Source organism: Temnothorax curvispinosus, unplaced genomic scaffold (assembly GCF_003070985.1).
Source record: "Temnothorax curvispinosus isolate PA1 unplaced genomic scaffold, ASM307098v1 QBEX01015898.1, whole genome shotgun sequence".
In the NCBI taxonomy this organism is placed as follows: Eukaryota; Metazoa; Arthropoda; class Insecta; order Hymenoptera; family Formicidae; genus Temnothorax; species Temnothorax curvispinosus.
The window spans coordinates 639,667-666,577 of record NW_020225678.1 but is presented as its reverse complement, the minus strand read 5'-3'; the positions used below and the strand labels follow the sequence as shown (position 1 = coordinate 666,577).

The following is a 26,911-nucleotide window of genomic DNA, read 5'->3' as shown; positions in this document are numbered from 1 at the left end:
CGTTAATTATGACAACATTGTTTTATTTTATCTTGAACGGACAAGCCATAAATTTCGACAGTATGTCATAATTATGGATTAGGTTATTCCTATTTAATTTGTCTGGAAATTTTTGAAGAAGATGTTTTTACGCCGCGGCTAAAGAGTTAAAACGTTTTCTTATAGCAAGTCCTATTAATACTTCAAAGTTAAGCAATCAAAGCGTTGAGAAACTCGTCGAAGTTTTACGACAGCTAAATTAAAAAGAGTTCGTAGTAACTAAATAGTCTGCTTCATGTAAATGCGTAATTTGATATGATCGATTTATGGAGAAGACACGATAATTTCATCTCCTGCTCGGCAATCCTTTTTTTCTCGTCTTCGTGTTTCCACAAGTTTTCTCTTGCAGTTCCACGAATGTGTACACGTGTATAGAAATGTATGTGCACCCTGTAAAAGAAGCCAAACAGAAGATCACGTAGTGTAATATCCGTGCGAGCTTTTCATTATTTTCATCTTTCCGCTCTTTCGGCTCTATAGAAAGTTCTCCTCTCCTCAGTCAGAGACAGGAAAGAAAAGAAGAAAGAAGTGTCTGATGAGACACTCATCCAGCTTTGCTCAAAAATATATTCCACAAAAATCATCCGGTCTGAATACCTAAGTCGTAGAAATAGTCAGAACTTCGGAAATTGGTATTTTTAATTAAAATCCGAAACACAAAAAAATGAATGTATACGATGATCAAAAGCATAGATCGAGAGTCAGCGTTTCCTACAATTATCGTGTTTATCTAGCACACTCGATATAGAACGAGCGCGACGTTATTTCCGCCGATAATGCCTAATCCGTCGTCTTGTCGTCTTTTCCTTCCTCGATATTTCTACCCCGATGCTTTGATTCGATCGTTCTCTCTATGAAAACTTTTGCCGCGCCACGCCGCGCCGTGCCGTACAGATCGACAAAGTTCCCAAGGCTACCATTCTTAACGACCGCGGCATCAGCCGTATTTATTTCTCTTGTGTGCTTTCCTCATCCAGAGGCTCGTTAACTCCCCCTCGTTCTTCCTCGAAGTCCACTTCATAACTTTTCTCTTCGCGTTATAAGCGCACTAGAGTCGCTCTCGGCTACAAGAGCCCCGCCGTCTATATATCTTTATCGGCATTAATATCGAGCGAGTCATGGGCGTGTCGTGTCTGAAAGAAAGAAATTTTGCCGGTCGAAATCAAGTACGAAGGACAAATCCCGTATACGAGAGAGGCGCAACAATTTTGTTCATTTAACTCCCGCGACTGCACAGATGTTCCCTGTTAATTTCGCGTCGAACAGATGTGTCAAACATCACGGTTTGTTTATGAGAAGAGGTATTTCTATCTTATTTTTTTAGCCTCTCTGGATAAAATGCAATAAAATGCAATGTTGTTTCGAATACCAATTAAATTATCCCAATTAAAAATTTTGATTAATTACATGTTGCATATTTTTAATTGTTTTATAATTTATCAGTATTTGAGGACAATATGTATATAGATTTACTTAACGTTTTTTGAAAAAAGTAAAGAGAAAACCAAAAAAATATTTAAAAACGAAAGAAGCACATAAAAGTTACCGTGATGTAAGGCATTTTTTCGCCGCTGGAGTGTTTAAATAGCTCCAAGCGTTCGTTCTCGGGTTAAATATCTTTCAAAATTTATCATTACGATGAATCTTTTCTGCTTCTTTTATAAAGTCTAAAAATTCGAACATTTTTTTTACTACAATATAATTTTGGAATAAATTTTCTAAGTTTTGAAGAACGATATTTTCTGGACAATTGTCAGTTCCGGCATCGCGCGACATGTTTGCACGATATATTCGCGCAAATCGTCGCCACGTTGCATTCATACTCTCACAAAGAGAGCGATTTTATATTGTTCGGCCGTTCTGTTTGAAAAGATCGAGTTACCGCGCTTCAGAGTGCCGCCGCGTCGCATGAAATATCTCGTTGCGCGACAACGTTGTACGCCAATCGCACACACCCTCGTCTCGCCTCCTCCTCTTGCTCGCTTTCCTCCGAAGTGTTAAATTTCATTTTCGGCCCTCTCGTGGCGGTCCCTCCGGTATACCGCGTTGCGAGACAAGTGGCGGATATTTTTTCTGTGATTTTACACTCGCGCGTCCACGCCGCGCCGGTCGCAACTCCTCGTTGCGCGCGTGGAAAAAAAAAGAGAGAATCGACGGCGCCTGCAATTTCATTCGTTGCCGGCAACATTTCCGCGCGCGACGACAATACCTCGGCTATCGATAATCGAAATGATATTATTTCCGAGAAGGAAATACCGAGTGAACGCGGAATATTCGATGGCGCTCAACAATATCGCAAAAATTCCAGAAGAGAAATAATAATTCTTAAAATTAATGATTATTGGCGAGTTCAGTCTACAATTACGTTAGTATAACTTCGGTAAAAATGGAATGTATTTGATGTTTGACATAACTAAGAAAATTTTATCGACGCATACATCTGCGCGCATTTATTATTTAATAAAAATATGGTAAAGAAAAACAAAGGAAAAAATATTGCGACAATTCTTTTTCTGTAGACATTCGGTTTATAGATATTATGAAATCGGTGTGTTGAAAGTTCATCAACGCGTTCCCTTCTCGTATTTTAATATTTCTTTATAGTATTTCGCAAATTCGAAACTCGACGATTCTTCTTTCAGGTTTTATACTGCGATGCCTGTAGGGAGTCTTGCCATCCAAAGAGGGGCCCATTGGCGACCCACAATCTGGGACCACCGAGAGGCAGCTGGCAATCAAGCGGGAGCAAGGGATCTCGGCCGGAGGGCACGCCGATCTGCAACGATCACAATGGCGAAGCGGTGACCCTCTACTGCGCCCTTTGCAAAATCGCGATATGCGCCCTGTGTCTTCGCGATCGTCATGCCGCGCATCCTCACGACGTTCTGCCGTTGGCCGCCGCCTGCAAAGCGCAAAAGGTGAGTAAACGATCTTCAACATTTTCACCAATGCCATTTTCAACGCGCGTGATATATTTCTATTATCACAATTAACGCACGGAAAGCGATAAAGTCGATCGAAAATCAGACCAGTATCAGATCAAAAGAGGGTTTTTTTTTATATGTGAATATATGAGGACTAGGAATAAGAGAAAAAGAATGGCTAAAATTGCAAAGAATCGTAATACATAAAGATAATTCGGATTGTTTACTGTTAGATCCACTGTCAATAATCATATGCTTTGCAACACGCGATAGTGCCGAAATTGAAATCTCGCGCGGTTAACGTCGGCTATCGTGTCCGGGTGGTTGCGGAGTGGACAGTAGAGACCAGGAGGGATATAGATTTTATATATACTGAAGAATGACGTTGCGCCCGGCGGAATACGCGGCGCGATAATATATGTATATTTGATGATGAACTCCGGCGCGTAATTTATGTGCCTAGCCGCACGGGCAAAATCCGAAAATAATGGATGATGCGGTGCCAAGCCCGTTAACACGACCAATAATTGAGTTTCAATCTACCCCGCTCGTATACGTATATACGCTATACGCACTTCGACGTGCTTGGAAACGCGTATAGTTTTGCGCCAAACTCCCCCGTTGTTCTCCTATCGCATTTTGCACGCCGCGGAATCTCGCGTTTCTATATGTGCGAGTCATTAGCGGGATCGGCGATGAAAAATACATTGCCGTTCTGTTAATCAATCATGCGTACTATTTACGCGTATTTGCGCGTCTCTCATCGTTGAAATTGGAGCATAATTAAATACGCGTAAAACATATCACGTAATTGATCGCAATCAGGCGTTAATATAATTACGCGTCTCTCGTATTTCTATCATGTTCCATATCGTTATCGTTCGCGATATCGTCAGTTAAGAATACCTACGTCCATTTTATCGGGAACGTATATTTCATAACGCGACAATAGATACGACTTTCCGACGTCGCGTCGCGTTAACGCAGGTACTATCGCACTTTTCATACTTCAAAGCGCCACCGAGCGCTTATCGTATTCCTCCGTTGTCGTCGCCACCGCGAGATAACACCCGCGCAAATTGCGCACCGACTGATACCGACGGCGAAATTGCGGCGGCGCGGCGGCGACGGCCTCGCGACGATATATCGCCTTTGAACGCGGTTCGTCTGCATTCTTCATTCTACCTGGGAATACAACGGACGGGACGCGCACACCGGACAGCGTGGCGCAACGACACGATACTCGGGGATCGACAGCTGGTTTCGATATCGCGTGTCCCGCGTGGATGTGCCACGCCAACCCACGAACCCACCTCCAACCCCCTTCTCGGCGCGCTACATACGTTGCTCCCGTTGCGTTTCGCTTTCCAGGCCGCCACGCCGGTCGGTCTGGACGCCGACACCTGGTCACTTCCTGACATATGGAGCCCGCTCGCTCGCCGCGTTGGTCCCATCATCCGCCGGGAATCACTTCCTCCGCGATTAATCTGATAAATTGCCCGCACGGCCCAGTCAAAACCGCCTGACTCCAGCAATTCCGTAATTGATTGCCGTCGGACAGGCGGGCGGCGCGGCGCGTGGACGCTCGCTTTTGTTTGCACTCGCTACCCATTATATCTCGAGACGGCACCAGCCGATATAGTTGACCTCGGTGTTAAGATCGATAGCGTTCGTGCCGCGCGCTGTCAAGAAAATCGCCAAGAAAATCGCCAAGAAAATCATGCTACGATGCCCTCCTAATCGTCGACATCCGCGGCGGCTGTGGCGTATGCCGATCACCTCTGGCGAATCGATCGCGGATGATTCAACGAGAATGGCGAATCGCTTCGGGGTTCACACACATTCGTTTTGTAAGCACCCTGCTGTTTGCCGGGTAAATACCCACATTTCAAAAAGCAGTTACGTAGCTCGATACTCACCAATATTGAACTCGCAACGATATTTGTTTCTCTTCATTTTTAAGCGGTTAGGAAATATTGATCGCTCCCATAACGCATTCTGACATCATAGAATCGCGATTTACGTAATTGTAAATAATCCGATTATTTGTCAATCACGTCGTTAGGCATTTTCGCCGGTTAGTCGGGCGCACAATTTAGCCGAATAGCGTCTTCTGAATAATGCATCTCGCCGAGGGCGTTTATCGAGGCCGGGCGGTGCGGACGGGGGGAGAAGAGAGCCCGCTGAAAGTGCAGTCGCGATAAAGTAATTTGCAACAGGCTCGTTTATCAGCGAGGGCTGTGTGAAGATACCGGGTCGCAGCTGATCGCAGAGCTCTACGGGTGCGGGTCGCAATCATGTCAGCCGCGATCCGCTCGCCCCCGACGCGAAACGTTATGTCGCGTTTTGACACGTAATCATCCGTCACTTTGTCTTCTCTATTTCTCTTTCCCTTCTCGCGTCACCGCTCGGGGATCGTCCACGCCTCCTCCCGCCGTCGTGCTTTACGCACGTGTGTCCGGAGCTTTTGCGCAACGATGCCCCGGCCATTATTACACATTAATGTTGACGTACGAGGTAATACTCGCGTGTTGCACCCGATATTTCGGTAATTAGTCTGCCTGCTCGTCGGCTAATCACGGGAATGCCGCGTGCATGTGCGGCACGACACGGATGTTCGTGTCTGCAATCGCGATAATGCAATCCGCTGTGAGCTGAACGTGCGTAAGCAGTACTTGTCGGACTTGAGATGCAAATAGCGGGAAATAATCTGCGCCTAATCAACCGGCGCTCTTTCGGTGCACGCGCGCGCGCGCGTTAAAAGAGTTATTCTCCGACGCCAGCGGTTACCCGCTCTCTGTGCTCGATTCAAGCTTCTAGCCTACGTCCGAGACTTTAATCTGTATAATTTAGCGATTTCATAATAATAGATTGAAGCCCGTTATGTCGTGTAATAATACGTTCCCTCGCGGACGCAATTCGCGTCGCGTAAAAAAACTTGTTTATCAATCGGATAACGATCGTCCTTATTCCGGCGTTGGAAAATTGCCGTAGCGTTTATCGCCCGTATCGCGTCGTAACGATAAAATCACGTTTGTAAGTTGCACGTTGGCGCTTAATTGACACGCTAATAACTACGGCCGATGGTCTTGATTGGTCTTAAACGCGACTGAGTGATGGCTGATTGTGAGTGTGCGCGGCGATGAAGGACCACAATAATAATAATAATCATCGATATAGTCGGGCCCTCTCGATTCCCGACCTTAATTGATTGTAAATCCGCTTAATCGATAAAAGACCACGTTTTAATAGACGTCTGACGCGTGACGCTGTGTGTGAAACGTCGCTCTCTATTTCCCATTAATTTTCTGGGTATTTAAGTCCCGCGAACGGCGTCTTTATTGAATTTCTTGAAGGATATTACAAATTCTTGCTTTTAATATCATAAATGCGTCGACAATAATATTTAGAAAAGTTCTCAAGACATGTACAAGTTAGAAAAAGAGATTAGAATTTATAAAAAACAAAGTCATATAATTCTTAATGTATATCGAATGGATTATACGGTTTTTTTTATTGAGACAATCTGTCTTTTATAATGTGTAGAAAACTCCGCTCGTTTTGGAATTCTTGTTAGAACTCCGCGGATAAGAAATTTAACCGCGTATGCTCCCAGTCGAATATTACATTCGCAAGCTTCATGAATCTTGCATGGGCCCGCGTAAATATGCATAAATATGCATATCTCTGTGTACTTAATGGTCTAAGTCTACGGCAATATATTACAAGATTCGATTACTTAGTAGTTAGCGGCAAATAGACGAGGGTTGACCCTGATCCTCTGTGTCAAGTTTACTCGCGCAGAATCGATTGTTTGCGAAGGGTAAGTACATCCCGCAGTTCTGCAGACATCATCGCGCAACCTCTCTGATCTTTAAAGTCTGAAAATTGTCGCGGTATAGACTGCGCGTTCGGCGAGAACCGTCACGAGCAAAGCGGAAGTAGCTTGCGGAAATTAGAATGTTACGTAACAGCGAGGAAATAAGTGTAACGCTTTTGCGATTGCCTTATTGCTTGCAATATATAATCTATGTAACGCGCGTATATAAAAATCAGCACGGTATAGAAAACAATCTTCTCGCGTTCTTTCGCAATGTATAAAAATTAAATTAAATTAAAAATTAAATTCCACAAAATCGTTATTTTTGTACTCAGGATGTTTTTTATTTCCGGCGAGAGTTGAGTTGCCATTTTTTTCCTTGAGGTGCACAAGTTTCACGCCCTTAAATTTTCGAGTTTCGTTTCCTCACACCGCTGTGTGTGGCGTTTGTCGAGCGAGAGAAGAAGTCGGGCGCGCGCGAGACCTCACCTCATCCAGTCTTCTGCCGTCGTGGAGCGTCCTCGAGGCGACTGAAATCTGCCTGCTCTTTCTTCAGCGCGGCGGGAGGGCAGGCAGGTAAAAGAGACGCCGGAAGTCTGACGGGAAAGGGGGAAAGTCGCTGTCGAAAAATCAAGGTACGGTAAGCGCACCGCGACGTTCGCAATTTCCTGATCGAGGGGGAAACGCCGCGCCGCGCCGACGGAGTTGCGTCTGCCTGCCTGCCTTAAACAGCCACGCCTCGATTCGCGTGTCACAAAGAGCGTATCCGCGTACCGTGGCCCCTTAAGGCGACGGAAAAGTTGGACGAGGTAGCGCGGGAGTAAAGGAGGTTGTGAGCGAGCGAAGATGAGGAGCAGCGAGCGCAAGCGAGAACGGATAAAGGCCCATTTAGACAAAACGAAATCTTTCGAGGTTCCGCGACCAGCCTTTTTTCAAAAAAGAGTTCTTTTCAGAAAGGGAAAGTCGAGCTGAGATCAGTATGATAATTTCCATAACATAGGAAAAGCCTGCGTCGCATTTACCTTTTAGAATTTCGCTCGTTAAGTGAACGACTTTTATATAAAGGGAACTGAATGCTAGTTTTAATTATCTTGCAGAATTCAATATCGGAGGTATAACGATGCGGAATTATATTTGATTTTCAATCCTTTTCACTTGGATGAATCTCGTGTTTTATTGAAATGAAGTTGTGAAATCCCGCGTTGCGCGAAAAATGCGCAAATATCTCGATTAAATATATTTCATTTTTCATATTACCAGAGTGTTTTTATACATATATATAACCGGCAGATGATCAAATGCTTTATGGCAGAAGAGCATTTTGTTTCATATATTATATAAAAATATAATTAGCTCTATGCAAAAGTATTTAAATGTTTGGCTGAACTGAAATTTGTATAGCGCATATATTCTGATGATAACATATTATTACTGCATCGCGACAGAATCACATATGCAGAACTTTGCATGTCACGTGGAGCCGGTTTAGTCGTTCTTGTACGATAAGACCTTCGGAAATCGTTAGGTCTAAACGGGCCTTAAGTCGACGCGGCTGAAGAGCGGAGAAACGCGGCAGGGGGGCGAGGGAGGAAGGGGCACAGCTGTACAGGGATCCGAAGGTAGTACGCGCTCGATTGCTAGTGTGGCACGGCGTGGCACTCGTGATATCGCGTGGCGTAGGAGAGGTTCAAAGTGCCGTGGGGCACTACGGGCGAAAGAAAGGAAGAAACGCGCGAGAGGGGAGTAGCCGGGTTCACGGGCGAATGTAGGAGAGGCGAGGGTGAGATAGAGGCGGTGAGGCACAAACCGGCCCAGGACCGGGTGATTCTCTGATATCACGTATTACGTATCACAGTGCTGATACGCGTCTGTGCGCGTGTATATTTAATCGTGTGTACGTGCACACTCACGTGCATATACACGGAGAGACAGCCACAACATAGCCCGGTTCTCTCGGTATTTTCTTTTTTCCTCCCTTTTTCTCCCTTTCTTTCCTTCACCGGTCCCCCCCTCGTCTCCTTCCTCTCTCGTCCACCCTTTCTCTCGCTCCCCCGTGTCCTCCCTCCACCCATCGCCGACGCGCGGAGAAGGCTAAGCTCGTCTTCTTTTTGCCGCGGGAACTCTCGAGGTCTCGAGTCTCTCTCGCGCATACCCCAGAGGCAGATCGTTTGCAACGCGTACTTAAATACAGACACGCGGTACACTCTCCGGAGTGTATTGCATACGGTGGCCGGTCTTAAAGATGCGGGGGAAGACCTGGAGTAACGACCTCTCTCTCTCTCTCTCTCTCTCTCTTTTATTGACTGTAACGACACTGGCTGTGCAATCGAGCTACGGGCGATCGCTATCTTGTTACTCGTTTGCCATTTAGCTGACGATACACATAACTGAGCTTCCATAGCAAGAAATGTAGAGAAAAACGTTAATTTTTTGATTTTATAAAAATATCTATATAATTGTATTGATTATTTTAAAAAGAGAGACTTTATGAGACTTTGACAATTCTTAGTTTTAATATGAGAAATATTTGCTAGCATTATTGCAACTGCATAATGGCATTTTATTATTAATTAGGTCAATCGGGCTAGAATATCTTCGATATAAATGTATTAACATTAGAGAAAATCATGTAATCGATCTTTGATATTTTTAGACTGAAGTCTTTTCAGAAACTTACGTCATTAATAAGGGGAGAGTTAAGATTAAAATTAGATTATCACATATAGAATAGAACATCATACGTAGGTTCTATTATTACATGTCCAGCAGTAAAAGCAACGTCTTACATTTTAGAGCCACGAAAATTAATAATAACTTGAAAAAAATATTCGTACCATTTCGAAAGAGATCCGCCGAAGTGAGCAATTTTCGCTTTTCGCCCAAAAGGCATGTCGATCAAAACGAAAACGTTCAACGGCAAACTTCAGCTTCTCCACGGGCAAAATATTTTCGATTGAAATAGCGGTCTGCGGTACCGCTACGGTCTTTAAAGTTGCAGTACCGAATCCCGGGGAGATCGGAGAGAACGCGTACGGCGCGGCGTCGCGATCGGGTATTCGCACGCGCGTGCATCGGTGAACGCACACGCGGTCGGATGCTTTGCACGGGCGTGGTGCAGTGAACCGCGGAATCCCGGTAGGACGGGTCAGTGACAATTTTTGCGGGTAATATACAAGGAGAGAGAGAGAAAGAGAGAGAGAGAGAGAGAGAGAGAGAGAGAGAGAGAGAGAGAGAGAGAGAGAGGATTTCTCGCGCGCGCAGCACTCGAACGCTACGCGGAAGCGAAGGATAATATCGCCGCGCGTTTCTTGCCGGTTGTACGTGTCTCTCTCTCTCTCTCTCTTTCTGTCCTCGTCTCCCTTTATTCCATTGCGTCCGCAGTCGAGTACCTTTATTGCGTTCCTTGGTCCTTGGTCTCCTCTACCTTCTGCCCCTTCGTCGCCGCACGTTTAATGCGTTTTCGCGAAATTAACTCTTCACCGTCGTCGTCGTCGCGAATGCCCGGGTACTGTCTTTTGCGTTGGACTTTTCCGTGGTACTTGCACGGAACTATTTGCGGAGGATTTTGTATTATGCAAACGTTCTTGGAATTTTTAGAATTTTTTACACGTGTGTGCAACTGTGTATATATATGCATATGCAGTGACAGTAATAGACTGCAGGTAAATGCAAAAATGTGCTTTATTCAGGACGATAAAATACACAATTTTTATTTTAATCTGCGATACCGATCTGTCGTATCGTTTAAATTGTTTTTTTTTTTTAATTCTATTACTCTATTCCATATTTTCATGCAAAGATCGACGGAGGTAAATGTGTCAATGATCGATAGATATTCTTCGAACGTTAAATCCAATTGCTTTTTGCCTCCAATCTGCGATAATAAGGCATTCACTTTTAACGAAGAGTCCGCATTTTATTCGGTGAAACGCGCACAAGATAGGTTCGCCGGCACTTCACTCTTTCCACGTGTTTGCCCTTTTATCTTGCCCACTGCTGGCCAACGATAGCGAGTGATAGCGAGCGATAGCACTCTCGAGTGCCGCAAACGGTTTCGCCGAGAGTATCTTCAGATTGATGAAAACTAAGGGCGCGCGCGCGAGGGGCGGGTGAGAGCGAGGGGATGGACATTTGTGCGCGTTTGCTGTTTATCGAAGGGAATTGTGGTGGCTTTCACGTGCGCGCTCGTCGTCCGAAACGGTCGAACGCACTCCGAAAGGGAAGCGGCTCGAACCGTCGAGAATAATCCGCCTCGGCGAACAAAGTGTCGAGGTCGGACGTGGGGAGACACGTGCGATCAGGCAGCGATGCAGTTTATCCGACTGCATTTTGCCGGAAGACGAGGCCCAAGTACATCAAGGAGAGAAAGGGGAAAGGGGAAGGGGGGGAAGGGGAGAAAAAGAAAGGGAGAGATTTATCCGACGAAAAAATCCAATGCACTCTCTAAATAAATCTTGTCATTGATCTCGATCGTTTATCCAGGAATAGACCGGATTTTAGGAGAAAGAATGTTGAAATGCTTAATTTTCGACAATTTTCGACGACGCGATTTAATGCGTGTCATATAATAGTAGTAAGGTCCATATTTGCGGTCCATGTGTCTGCTCACTGCTGAGAAATTCTGTTGAAACCGGTCTTCAGAAATAATTGTGAAATAACGTTGATATATAGTGAATATATAATCCATTAGATGAAGTCAATTAGATATTCTTGATATATGTCTGAAACCGTAATTTCACTGAGAAACTCGACTGAAGTTGGTTTCGCGGGACATGTTGAGTTCTGTTCTTCACAGTTCCCTAATAATAGCCTAATAGATTTTTGATAGAGGGTTATTTCATATTTTAGCCAATAATATTGTCGATAAATTGTAAATTCAAACTCGTAACTTATCAATCTGTTATCTGTTATCGATTTTTACTGCTCGGCTGATTTTGCTTTTTTTGTGTGTAGATTCTACTACGTACAATGTACATTATTATCGGTAACCTGGCTAATGTATTGATAAGTTGATTATTTTTAATTGTTACTCGCAAATATTATATTTAATCCTTCTTTTTAAACGAAGGTAAATTATAAAACAATAAGACGTGTGAATCGGCCTGATTGGCAGTAATTTATTGACGTAACGACGTTTCAACCCTTACTTTGGGTCCTTATCAAGTTAATTGTTAATTTAACAATGATAGAACATTGTGCGTCAAAATTACAGAAATATTTGAGTCATAATTAAAAATTGTGTAAGCGGTCGGTGAACAAAAATAGAACAAAAATATAAACTTGGTTGAGAGACATGATCAAAGCTAATTTTTTTTTGCATTTGTATTCATTCGGTTAATATTTTTTAGAAGGTAGGGCTTTGATCATGTCTCTCAACCAAGTTTATATTTTTGTTCTATTTCTGTTCACCGACCGCGCTTACACAATTTTTAATTATGACTCAAATATTTCTGTAATTTTGACGCACAATGTTCTATCACTGTTAAATTAACTTGATAAGGACTCAAAGTAAGGGTTGAAATGTCGTTACATCAATAAATTACTGCCAGTCAGGCCGACTCACACGTCTTGTTTTATTATTTTATCACTGGCGAATTATAATTGTATTGAAGATAAATTAATTCTTTAAGCATTGGATGTTAAAAGATTTCCTTTAAAATAATTAGTTATTCAAATCTTTATTAAAGAAAGATATATATATTATTTGTGCGGTATTAAAACACATTTGTTATTATTAATTACACATACACACGTCAATAAAATAATAAAACTTGCTGGATTAGAATTAGCGAATTACTTTTCCCGTTAAGATTTCCAAAACGCTCTGAACAGAATTATTATGGCGATACCAATGAGTTTAGAAAACAAAATATACAAATATACATATACGATATGCAATAATAATTAATTCATTGATATCAGTTTCAACAGCAAGGAACAGAATTCTCTCGAAGGAATTCTAAGGAATAGATATCGCGCGAGGTATCTTCTTCGATAAATAGCCTCGGTATATTTACCAGAAGTTAAATCGCGAGACGGTTGACTTTTTCAAACATCGCGTACGTTTAGGCAACCGTCGCGTAGTACCGTAGCGCGCTGTGTTGTGTTTACGAGGTCGGCGCGCTCAGGCGCGCTGTTATCATTCGTACGGCGAGATCCGAGTAGGCAACGTCGCTCCGTGTAAGTAACGCGCAATAAGCCGTAACGTGTCGCATTGCCAACTCGCGACACGAACACGCGGACAAGTTGCCGCGGGACGCACGGAACGTGATTCTTTTCTACAATTAACAATTATCGGTGCGCGATCGACCAATTCTTGCGATTAGCTCTCTTACGTAAGCGCGTACTACAAGGCGACGATTATTTTTTGAGAGATTTTTGACAGATTATTTCGCGCGATCTCTTCTTTCAAAGCGGTAGTCAAAACGATAGATAGAAATTACGGAATTGTCGTCTCGTTCGGGAAAAATGGAGTATTCACGCCATTCATTCATTTCATGCCGTGTGAGATATTTCGTGACGACGATGTGTCGGCGTACGTTTTATTTATTTATCACGCGTTGTAAGTTGTAAGTCGAATGAGAGAGTCGAGTGAGATGGCATATCGATATATCGATGTGTCGCGGCGAGCGACGATCGGTAGCGAAAGAAGGGGAGTGGGGAGTAGAGATTAATATGGCGGACAAGGTCGGCTGTGTGAGACACTGAGACGGTGCAGGATAGAGTTTTATATACGGCAAACGTCGCCGTCGGCCAAAGTTATTCACCACGCACGAGACGCCAAACGCGATTCTCTTCTACGTTAACAACTACGCGGTTAATCCTCGCAATTAGTTTCTCATGTCGGGGCTGCTTATCGAAAAAGATATTTCGCGCGATCTCTTTCGGAGCAACAGGACGGAAAAGAAATGTGAATTACGGTTGCAAGGAATATTCGGCGTGTATTATTTTACAATATACTGTATTAAATATTTCGTAGCGGAGACGAACCGGTATGCCGCAACTGAGCGCTTGTTTTTTCGACGCGCGCTAAGGTTTGCGTTTATGTGCTCGAGACTCGAACGCGTAGGCACCGGCCGGCGCGAGCTCTCTCTCTCTCTCTCTCTCTCTCTCTCTCTCTCTCTGCTCCGTATTGTCATTATTTCCCGAAACGCGTTCGTGGCGAATATAAAACGGTAGACGCGATTATCTCTTGCGATTCGAAATTTGCGATCGTCATCTACCGCGATCGATGTCGAATGTGCGAACAGCGTCGAAAGTGCCGTGCAAAGTAAGTGTCGCGCGATAGCGATTGATTTTCGCGAGTGAGTGTTGTGCAAGTACCATGAAGCAGCGTCAAAGGAATGAAAGGCGAGGAGGAGGAGGCCTGGGAGGCATCGGGCAACGGCGGAGCAACCCAGCGGTAAGTAAAATTACTTTTATTACTTTATCTATTACTTGATCGCAAAGAATTGATCGTTTATTACTACGTTACGTCCGCGTAATAATTACTTTTTGAAGTGTTAATTATTTGAAGCGTTGCTATAATCTGCCATACGTTTTTGTATTTTACAGATCGTCCCGGTGTTACAACTCCGCTGCTGCGCGCCGGATCGGTGAGTCAAGGCATTTTTCAAACTGAGACAATGGATCTGTGAAGAGTATTATAGGCAGACAGTAACGTTTCATAGATTCATTGCCTACAAATGGATGAGTTAGGGCAGATTAATGTTGGTAGATTTAATCCTGAAATATGAGTAAAATTAGTCGTCGATTTATTGTGTAGAGAGTGCACGATAATGAGCTCGTAAAGAGAGCTCATTATGCGTATTATTAATTGGCGCAATCTTGTATTACGATACGGCTAAATAATTATCAGATTTATATACAGATACGCGAGCAAAAGTAAAAGAGGAAATAGGAAATATTTCTCGTAGATAGAACAAACTCAACGAAAAACGATAAATGATAATATAATTTCCACAAAAGATAAATTGCTTTCTCAAATTTAATAACCATGTTATCATCGTTTACTCTTTTTGCTAAGCGCATTCTCTACACGCATTTTTCAGGAAATGCAACTCAAAAAATATCATGAAGATAATTAATATTAATAATATTATTTGACCAGATTTTTAACATTATAAGTGATTACATTTTTTGCTCATAGATAAATATGCTTATAGAAATAAAGACAGTACATAAAATATATTGACGTTTTTAAAATATAAAATATTTATTTAAATATTAACTATCTTCATGTGGACACACATGGAACAAAATAAGATATTTATATTTTTTAAATGTATTTACGTGAAATAAAAATAAGTTAGATATAAAATAAAATATAGTAGGGAAAAATGGTTAATATTTAGATGGATACTTTATATTCTCTCTTTTTTCTTCTTTCCAAATTTGTTTCTTTATTTAATCAAATTTGAATAATAAAGATTATAAATAAGATTTCACGTCCGCTGAATGAAATATCAGCTGATCTTTAATCAAAACTATTAAAACTGTTCGTGTTTCAAGATCTGAAATTTTATTTCGATCTCATTTGATATTCTCGAGACCCAAGTAATGACTATAAATATGGGCCTAAGTGACTAAAATTGTATATATATTCATACATTTTATGAATTGAGAAAAATAAGAAACAAAATATAGCTAGAGAGTTAAGTGATATTTGGGTATCTAGAGAAGCGCGTAAGATCACTTTAGTTTGAATAAATTTAGATCGTTTAATCGCGCTTAATTAAAAGAAGACGGTGTTGCACCGGCGCGGCGCCGCGGCGGTAGGAAATTTGTGTTTGTGCGCTAAGAAATTTTGCGTCACATTCTTGACATTACTTGTTCGCCGGTATTCGAGTTCGTTGAACTGCGGAATGCTAGAGTATCATAAGTTTTCTCCTCCTACGTACATGGTGGCTGTGCTTTCCTAACGGATTAATCAACATACGCTCTTTAATGAAATATAATGCGGCACAAGCACTTTTTTTCCGTGATTAAATTCTTAAAAGAGAACACAATGCGTGCCGCAGCAAATATTCTAGTCATAAAATCGTACCTAAGAAACACGCTGATTTTACATACCTGTATATAATTAAGTTACTTACAAATAATGCCTCGGAAATATTTTCTACGCAATCAAAAAAACATTAAATTAAGTGTGTGTTGACAGAGTTATAAATTTTTAAGAAGTTTTAATCATTTTTAGCGATCGATTGATTTATTATCTTATCTCCGATAATTCCGATTTTCAGTCCTATTCTTGTTTAACAAATAATATTTGAAAATGCATAACATTGCTAAGAAGAAATTAATTTTCGTTGCGAACACAAATACATGCCGATTTTAATATCTCGCAGAAAGGTTAAGAGAGAGCAACTCGTCCTTATAATACAAAAAAAGCTTATATTTTTCTGTCGGATCAAAACGAAAAAGTCGCCTTTTACACGTGGAATATTACAGCTCGCGAGTTCGTTCGTAGCCCCAGATGAAATCCCCGCGGAACGCATCGTCGATGCAATTTTTCTTCAGAGTCTCCATGACTCTGCGGGCGTACAGGGTTTTGCGCGTATTGCGTGAACGTCTGGGCGCGCAAATTTCGTCTTGCTGGATTCGCCACGAGAGAAACTCCGGGCGAACTTCTCTCCACAGACCGTCTTTCCGCGGCCCTCGTCGTTTCGACATAGCTGTCACGATTCACAGCCTCGAAATATACTTCTCTCTTATTAGAGCTTAACGTTTCGCAAGGGGGATGGTGCTTGCGGGGCGTGTGACGCCCGAGGGATTTGCAAGCGGTGCACGGTGTTATTCTCGTAAGCTGTTGCAGCGGAACGCAAAAGCTTTGACATATTAATGCATCCGACTATCATAATGAGCGTAATATAATTTAGCGGAAAGCCTTATTAGGAAATTGTAGAAACCAGATTATATAACTACATGTACAACGTGTTTTTAAATGGCTTTTTAGAAAATATTAAGTCTAACAAATTTTGAAGACGGAAACATTACGTATTACATTTTTATGCGAGTTTATGAACGGGTTTTGTCAGAGCGGGGTTGTCAAAGAAACCCGCTTAATTTCTATTCGCGGGCAGCTCGTTTACTCGAAGTAAAAAGGCAGACAATATAGCACCGAGAAGAAAAGCCCCGCGTGAAAGAAAATGCATGAGAGCGCATTTAAATCTTACATTCTGGCGCACATACTAAGTACACCTTAGAAAAGTTTGCACAAAGGCATCGCGCATGTAGATTCGTTCATTGGCAAACCCGAGAAGCGCCTCATTTTTTTCGCGTGTGAAGAGTCTCTTATAAGCTTTCTATTAAAATTCATAAATTACGCGACCTTTTGCGCCGTCGCGGCGTCTTATTGTATCGTCGGCCGCGTCGTTTGGTGAATTACGTCGGTGACGTACGTTAGAGAGACGTTAGAGACGTTGATCCATCGACGAGACGATGATGAAATTTTATTTTCGGTCTGTCGCTCGCAAGAGCCACCGCTCGATTCCTGTCGGACGCGCGTTGGAAAGTTCGATCATTCAATTAACGTCCGGACGGATCTGGCGCGGGTGAAATTGAATCATTTGGTCTCGCGCTAGGCAAGCGCGCGGGAGTTCGCCGCGGATCTCGACGGTAACCCCCGACAGAGACCCCCGGGTCTCAGAACTTCGTAATCAAATCACGGGGCTATCGTTAATTGCTTCCGCGTGTTCGATCGTAAACAACCGCATCGGCGATCGAACCTCCTTAGGTCACGATGCCGGGCTCGGCGGCGCTCTATCCCTCTCCTTCGCGTAGGGGGGGGGGGGGGCTTATTAAACTTCTTGACGTTTATCCGAACGCGCGGCGAAGTCCACGAAGTTGCGTTCCCATTCCCGGGGAACTTCTCACCTCGGACAGTAATAGAAAATATCTGGTGAACCGATGGAAGTCGACGAACGAATATCGCGGTTACTTTACCTCCCGTGAGTCTCCTCCACCCCCTCCTCTTCCAATTAAAACTTAATTGCGGCGGCGCGGCGGCGCGCTGTCCTTATTACTTGCATCTCTCGCGCGAAAGCTTTCTTAATAACGCGTCAGTCGAGTTAACAGCCCGTTTGCAATATTTGTTGAATCGGCAACGGCAATTGTGTCGGACGTTTTGAAATGAAAACGATATTTAAAAGTTATTCGACATGACGGGCACGAGATTATTGACATATTGACAAGGAGCGACGTTACAAGGGGGTGGGTGGGTGGGTGGGAGAGGGGCACTTTATACGATCCGATATGTGTTACTAAAATATTTACGATCGTCTCGATGTCCGTTTTATTCGCGTGTCTGCATGCGGGATGATATTCGTGAAAATTTCGCAATGACGGATGATTTGCTATTCAGACATTTTGATATTTTGCCGAGCTGCCGGGGTTAACCGAGCTTATAATCGAGGATCACCCACATGGTAAAGCCCATAATTCACGTCCGCTCCGGGTACGTAGATCATTCCGCGACGCCGCGCCGCGCGCCGGGTCCCTTGAGCGGCGCATTGTTTATCCTACATTGTTCCGCGTCTGCGAAGTATAATAGAAAAGCATCGGGCTCGTTGAATAAAACGGGTTAAAAAGACACGTGGGACACGCGCCGCGGCTTTCTCGCGCGCCCCCGCTGCCGGAATACATAATCATTGTCCTGTTCGACGAGTGTTCCTCATTATGCCCCTGTCTTTTCTCTCTCGGCATCTGGCGCCCTCGAATCCTCCCGCGAACATTTCCATCTCGTTCCCAGTTCCCACGGGGTTCCCTCGAGATCTCGTCTCCTACTTTCTTTGCTAGTACCTTCCCGCGTGGAGCCTCCTCTTCTGGTTCTCCATCTCCACTCTAGTTCTCTTCGCGGCGCGGAAGTTTGTCCTCCCATTATTATTGCCCCATCCTGCCGCTCACTTCCTTCTTTATGTCGCCTCGTCGAAGTCTGCGATGCCACTCGAATCTACGGTGGCTTACAACGGCCGGGATAAAAGCTCTCTCCCCCCCTCCGAAAGCTCTTTCCACACCGTTTTTAATACATGCCGCTTAATTTTTCATCGAGCAATCCCGCCGCCCTGCATTATCCCTGTACTCGGGGGCTCATCTCGGCGAGATGTGTCGAAGATGTGTTTGCGTTTCGTCGATGTTTCTTTTACTTTGCAAAGTATACAGCCTCGTAACTCATAAATATTTTGCACATAAACTATACAATGACTGAATTAAAAGTCATGATGCGTAATATTTTTACGTCAAAATAAAAGAAGAATTGAGTTACGCTTCGTGCATGTTTCAGAAAGCTAATAGCTTTCAATTTTTCAGTTGAGCATTTATCATTTAAATATGTTCGATAAAATATAACCACCGCGCGTCCGTCGCGCACATGCAAATATATAAATTCGCGGGAACCAAATCTCGCAAATGCGGCGCAAACGTTATTTATATTTCCGCGCGAATGATTTTCGGCGCGCGGCCGGTTTTTTGATCGCGTTTATCGCGCGCAATTTGACAAACAGTGAAGTTTCGTGAAAAATAAATTTGCGCACGGTGCGCACACAAAAGCGTGCGCGGGCGCGGAGTGCGGTGGCTTACCGGCGGCTTTTTATCCGCGTCCCGGTCCGATTAATGAGTCATTGCTAATTCAGCGCGAAATTTACTTCCACCCGCTCTTCCACCACGACCGGGCGCGCGTTCGTTCGGCGGGTCGTTTACGAGGTGTACTACCTATATGGTACGTATACCGTATACGTACGTACGGACTCGTCGACGAGCGTGTCACGGAAACGAGAATAAAGTACGCCGTAACGGCCAGGGATCAGTCGGCCCACGAGCCATTATTTTCCCTTGATCCAACGGAGGGTCTCTCCGACTGCGTATCCCCGTGTATAGCGTGCAAGCTACTTTATATACATCGCGACGCCGTGTACGTGGCAATTGAACTTTCGCATTCACTGCCGTGATACTTCGTCTATCTCGATTCTCGCCGTGAGATCAACTACGCGAAGTAGCTTCCTGCGAATAAATTGCTACGTAAAGTTTGGGTAACGTGGAACAGCAGCGCATTAATCATCCGGTTGAGGTTGCATCCTATATAGACACGTGGTAGTGATTCCGTCTTGGGGTAGGAACCATTGGAAACGTCAAAGTAACGATTTTTCACAAATAGACTGTGCTCGAGCGAAGAAGAGTCATGTATAAAAGATCGATTACAATAGTTTAAAAATAATTTTTTGTATATGAAAAATATTTTAGGATATCCTTTATTAGAATCCCATAAATACGTCCCATAAATTCTAATAATTGACTGACAATTATGTATAGGTATAATAATCGCTAAATATAATACTTACAAAAACGTGTTGATATTCCTAAATGAAATTTTGATTCGCTGATCTAAATCAAACTTTGAATAGAAACATTATTGTGAGGAAGAATAATAGGATTAACGTCACGTGTTAGACACGCGTTGCTTTAAGCATCGATTTCTTTACTCCGGGTCTCTGCTGAAGTAAAGTTTATTGTAACAACGAAGAGTAATAACCCATGAACCATCGTTTCTTGTTGATTCACAAAGGGTCTTGACAGTTACGAGATACGCTGTCTATATACTAGATACAATTGCAAGATAAAATTCTAGAAAATTCAGAAAGATATAATAAAGCTATCGATTTTGTTTCGAAGATGTTTGCTTTTGGCAAAGATGGAATTTCGTAAAATTAATATACATAAAATTTTAAACTTTGACTTTTTAGTTAATCTAATTTTATAGAACCTACCGAAAATTTCGCACGCCAGGAATCTTAATAATTTTCCAATTTGTGCGCGAGTTCAGATGGCGAAACGCGAAAAATACATTCGCAAAGCTTTTGCATATATTAGCTTGTGAAAATTATATCTTATCTTTCAAAGTGCTCTTTTTATCATTCATAATTTATATCAGGCTGTCCGCCGGGACTCCATCAATAATGAACGAAACTCCATTTCGTTGGATCAGTTAAGGATCAAAATTATGTACAGAGGATACGTTGACATAAATTATTGCGCTTTCAGCGTGCAATATTATCATCTTTTCTATCGGCAATCAACGGTAATATACGAGCGTCAGCGATTCGCGAGCGGTTTTATCGTGCCGCGGCATCGATTGCTTATCTAGCCGGCTACATCGAGCGCGCCGCACGCGCGTAATATATGCGGCACGTGTTACCCGCACCGGGGGGCAATTTTAAAAGGCGATTCCTCGTGGGAAATTAAAGCGCGAACGCCAAAATAGAATAACTATAGGCGCCCGCTCGATTTCCGGTCGTCACGCCGCGCCGTATATCCGGTCTCTTTCGCCGTGCGCGCCAGGAAAAGCCACCGCTGAAAATTTTTCAGCTCACGCGAGCTTTTAACACTTTCCCGATGTGTCGTCGATTGAGTTACTTGTTGCGTGTGTCGCGCGACACGCGAGAACGAAATGTTAAGTTCTGCTTCATTTAAAGTTTCGCTTCATCGACGAATCGACGATTTAAAATCGCGCAAACTAACAGTTCGGATAATCTTATAGCTTGCGGAAAAGCTATAAGATTATCCGAAAGAGGCTATCATAGAGAGCATCTTCTAGAAGTATATCTCTTACATTATACAATAACTAGGGTAAAGCGTCTATTTCGCATCACTTTTCCGATTTTGGCTATAACTTTAATAATAATATAATGATTTAATGAGTCAATTAATCATGAAAGATTATTCGTTCTTATTCTTTTATTATCTGTATTATGTATTCTTTGTTCTAACTATTTAATTTATTATATTTATTTTTGAATGATTGAGGAAGACTCTGTGTAGATCGAAACGTTCCCATGTATATATACATATTTAAGAGATATCAAACTATTTTTGTTTTTAAATTTAACATCTCTCGATTGCTCGTTTACTAGCCTTTGAACTTCTTATTTTATTTAGGAACACACGAGCTCGATTTTTTTTATAATTTAATTAGAAATATATTTGTGAAAAAAGATGCTAGTCTCCAGTTTAAATTTTTACGTCGGATCGAACAAATATGTCAAATGCACATACTTATTTTTAATTACAGCAAAATTACAGTTTGGAAATTTGTTTCAAGTAGAGCAGCATTTGTGGATAAATTTTTTTATTTCTGATATGTTGCATAGATTATTCAATACGACACGACGAAAGGGAAAAGAGCATTCGAAGGAACTATCGGTGAGATAGACATGTAAAATTTAGCAGTCTCTTCCGGCACGGAACAATCGTCTGATTGCTTGTAACGCGCGTACCTTTTTCACGCATACAAATATTTTGTCCTCCGGATACCTACTGCGTTCGGGGGAGCGACGTTCCTGAAGTTCTCGCGCGGCTCTTAATTTTATTAGGGCTACCAGGCTTTCTTCTCTCGTCCTCGTCCGGAAAGAGGGCGACGACGTCATCCTCGTAGCCGGCTTTTTAGCATCTCCCCTCGGAATTCCCGAAGCTTATTAAACGTTCGAGTAGTAGGCAACGCGGTACCTAAACCCCACGTTCCATCTCCGCTTCCTCTTCTTACGACTTTTAATTAATGAGGCGGTATCGATCGACGATGGTCACAGGACCCCGATATCGGGGGTACTTCCAATTTGTAGAAGTACCTTCATAATGGCGACGATAACGTCGCCGGAAGTAGTTCGCCTTTTCGAAATATGATCGAGCATTTATCTCGCTAAAATCACAAGGCCTGTTTTCCTTTCGAGCACATAACGCTATATAATAAAACCCTTTCCCTTTCCTCTTATCCGACGAGATTGTAGTGCTTTAAATTAACCTTTGTTTGAACTATAATACCTGAATAATACTTACATTTTTAGTGCTTTTTCAGTTCAAAATTAGATCTTTAATATGACATTGTTATGCTATTAAAATTGTAAAGTCAGTTATTCGATATTTTGTTGCTACACCATTTGACGTTATGAATTATGAAACTATGATATTACGGCAGTTAAATGGGAAGAATATTTCTCGTTGAAAACTTTGAGGCATTCGTATCGCAATTTTTAATTTCCTCTCGGCGGAGTTGATGCCGCTGTTCCGGTAGCGTTCGAAAATTCTCGCCGCATTGTTGATAATTTTCCAGTAAATACAAGAGGAGTGGTAGGGTCTCGGGGTAAATACACGAAGTGGATAATCTCCTTTCAGCGGTATTACTCAAGAGCGCTGGCGGGTTCCTTTAGACAGGATGGCCAAGAGGTCTTTCCAGACTGGCGGAGATTCTTTCAGCCACTGTTATTCGACTCGAGGTGAGTCGGGAGGATTTCCTACGGGAAATTACTTTTCCAGGAAATCGCGCCTAAGGAGGCGACTGCTTGCGCAATGTTCGGGAAATCGGTTTCACCGGAGTTCACAAAAACGACGAATCCCGCCATCACTTTGGGATGAACCCCCCCTTAGTCGTCTTTTTCTCATCAAAGCTGGAGCATTTGTTCCTCGACTTAGCGTCCACTAACGGAGCGTTATCGTTTGTCTGATCTGATGATTCGAATATCGGGTTAGTTCCTTTGTGTAGCTTCAGTGTTAATGTTGCCTCTTTCGACTACCAAAGGTACTGATTATTAGGGAGAGATAAGAAAACGTCCGAAATCGTGAAATAATGATATTCTAGTAGACATATTCTTATCTTACATACTCGTATCTCATCTCTCACAATATTTATTATAGTACACTGGAAATAATTACATAAATATGATTGCCATTAATTTGTAGTTTCGACTTAATTTCTTTTTATATTTTCTATTTTGTTCTTTCTATATATATGAGTATATTTTTTACGAAATATTTTATTATGTAAGTTATATTACTTGCGCGTACATTTTACATCTAATTTATTTCTTTTTACATCAATTAAGTGAATTCAACACTTAAGAGCAAAGTATCTTTCTAACTCGAACGACGAGTTTGTAGAGGTAGAGTGACGCGTAATTGTTTCTCACTTGTATCGAACTGGATTACTTGGGTGGATTAAATTGGTCGTATTGGGACGAACGTACGAGCCACTTTTTATCGAGCGTCTCTCGGGGCTGGGGAAATATTTTTGGTTCCAATTCCCGCTAGCTGGCTAGCTGTCGGCGCCGTGGCATCTCGGACGCGGTCTCGAGTGGCCGGATCACTTGACCCAAGCTCTAGCCTGGCAAATGGAGCCGAGGAGAACGAATGAGAGTGGAACGACCACGATTTGGCAGGTGCTCTTAGAGAGACACGCTAAACACGTATGTTTTGGCGCCGGGCGCAACGCGTATCGATCGTTTGCGTGCGAGTGACTCGCGTGGGAAAAGCTGTCCTGTGCCAGGAAGGCTTATTTTGCTCTGGATTCAGAAAGATACGCTCCATCAGACTGTAATAATCGCGGTGGGAAGTACGAAATAACACGACGGTAATTAAAACAGATGTTTATCTGTTACATCGTTATTCCTCTTTCTATAACAAATTTTTTGACAAATTTGCAATCGATTGTTTTGTGATAACATTACCTAAGAATAAGTAGTATTTTCTTTAATTACGGCTGATTTGTGAATTTTTCACGAAAAGATTGTGCTTTGTATATTTTGTCGTTAATTTCTAGAAAATAAAAATTGATTAATCAAGATTATTAAGATGTTTCGTAGTAGAAATTAAGAGCTCGTGAAAATATAATACATGACATTTAATACATCTCGCTCCATATTGTTGATACTTTGGTTTACAAGCGAGGCAAAGGGCGAAGGCTTTGCACACTCGGTACACTCTCTCGAGTAAGCACAAACGCGAGTTAACATTGTTAGCTGACGTGCGTAAACAATTTTCGGATTTTAATAATGAATTCGCGCAATACAAATGGAAAATTCCGCGATTAGATCGTTTTGATCAAATATTAATCCACGCCGCGGTTACCGGGAATCTCTGTTTGCGGATGCCGCGCATGCTGACTCCGCTATTCTTACTTGTCTGCGTGCACAGCGCGTAATTAATTATCGGACTTTAATAAGGACTACAGCCACTCTGAAAAACTTGGCTAAATTACCTGACGAGCTAATTGAGAATGACGCTCATCTCGTTAGACGATGACGTCCGTCGACCCCAGATTCTGTCGATTCGTACACGTAACAGACGCGTGACAGGCGATGCCCAAAATAGAAGAATTTTTTATTTTTAAGAAAAGACAGATCGACATTTTCGATCGTGTTAGTTAACGTTAATTTTATTTAGACAATTTACCAAATGTATGTCATTAATACAAAATATATAAATCAATATGAAGGATACATGACGCAGAAAGATATTACGTTTCTCACTGATGAAAATATTAAACTTTGAATATTATAATTTCCATAGGTTCATATTTTGAGTTTGATGTTCATATCACATGTTTATAATGTTTATATATTAATTCTATAAATATTTTATTTAAAGATATTTGAAATTCAGAGGAAATTATATATGACAAGATACATTATCTCGCGAATAAATGTCCCTTTTAAATATTGCTCGAAGGGCAGGGTTAATTTGGCACCGAAGTCAATATTACTGTACCTTATCAGGGTAACCTGGAGGTTAAGCGGGACGTTAGACTTTCTAGGGGGCTTGTACTATTAGATTCCGTAAATGGAAACTTGCCGGCAAATGGCCTCGGACGTGGCGCGGAATAAAGCACACCTTTCACGTGCACGGTCATCATGCGGTAGATAGAGGCCGTAGGGAAGGATAGGCGTGGAAAGATGAAAGTCAACTTTGCTCTTCATTAACCTTTTCCCGTTTTGTTTTGCAAATGAATTCAATGGCGCTTCCTCTCTTTTTTTCTCCCGCGTGGCTGGTTGGCGTCGCCAAATGGGCACAGATCACCGGTTGCACATTTATGCAAATGCAGTCGAGTCGTCGCGATTGAGGAGGATTAATGCGATTATTTCTCTTGTAGTTACGAAGTAGTTACTCCAATAGCTTGGAAATTATCCACGGCTCGGCCATGTTTTTCGCGGAAAAATTATTTCCCCCATTTCGACAAGAAAATGCATCTATTACCGCGAACGAAGAATAAATGTAATATATTTTTCATACATGTTTTTATATTGTATACTCGTTTCTTAGGCGTGTTCATCAATCACGTGCACCCTCAACAATAAGCGGTTGTTAGGCCCTCGTTATTCTCGTTAAAAATGGAGCCTCGCTCGCCTCGCGCGCGAACGGCCTTGTCCGGTGATTATTCACACTTTCTTCTCTCTTCGAATGAGCGTGGTCTCGGCAACACCGCCGAGAGAGCATTAACCGTGCTTAACATGGAATAATAATGCCATGTTTGGCCGGGCCAGAGCTCGAACGCCGCAAAGAGGATGCTCTATACGCACGAAAATCCTTACTCACCCGCGCCTCTCTCACAAAAGCATCTCTCTGTACCCGTCTCGACGCGGTATTACGTTTAAAAATTCATTGGTGGATGAAGTTCGGTGCCAAGAAAACGCTCTCACTCATCTCTCCTATAACATGTACATAGAAATAGCTTACCAACTGCAATTCCAACATTGTCAGACAGTTTCTTTTCTCGGTTGAATTAACAGAGTATTAAATCCCTAAAAACCTCGAATTAAAAAATGTGAAGACATTTTAATCAATTAATGTTATTTCTTTGGAGTTTTATGCTTTAAATATAATAACTATTTGAAATCTTGATACGGGATTAGATGTGCAGTTGAAAAGGTAAAGGGCCTGTTTGTTGTAGAACGTAAAGGATGGTGGAAAGGTGGGAAAGAGCCAAGATTCGAATGAAAGTTTTATGAATCGCTGGTATACTGAACGAATCTCCCGAATCTCGGCTCGAAATAATTTATAGATGGATCGAACAAACTTCTCTTTAGTAACGTAGAAATGTTACCGCGTTTCTGCTGATGCTCGTTTCTCAGCACGAATTTATCTGTGATTAATTATACTAGTGTTTAAAAATGTTTTGTAAAAAATATTCAGGAACATTATAAGATTTTATTTCTTCGGTAGTCAGCATTTCGGATATTTATTCCTTTCATTTTCTATACATGATTTTTTTGTGCCTAAAATTTTATCCATTTGGACATACGATCCCGATACTTTTTACGTAAATTGGAACTCTCAATTTACATACTTAAATTAAATAATCTTAAGGAATGAA

The 26,911-nt window shown here is 42.2% G+C and overlaps 1 protein-coding gene across 6 annotated transcripts in view; it reads left to right on the top strand.

The window, feature by feature from the left end:
* The window catches only part of LOC112466133 (E3 ubiquitin-protein ligase TRIM9), a 100,728-nt gene that overhangs the window by 2,283 nt on the left and 71,534 nt on the right, over nt 1-26,911 (top strand). For all 6 annotated transcript variants that reach the window (XR_003042106.1, XM_025034043.1, XM_025034041.1 and 3 more), the window contains exon 2: nt 2,682-2,957. Coding sequence is in view for 5 of the 6 variants with exons in the window: in XM_025034043.1 (XP_024889811.1) it covers nt 2,682-2,957 (276 nt within the window). In the remaining variant the exon portion in view is untranslated. The remainder of the gene's footprint in view (nt 1-2,681; nt 2,958-26,911) is intronic.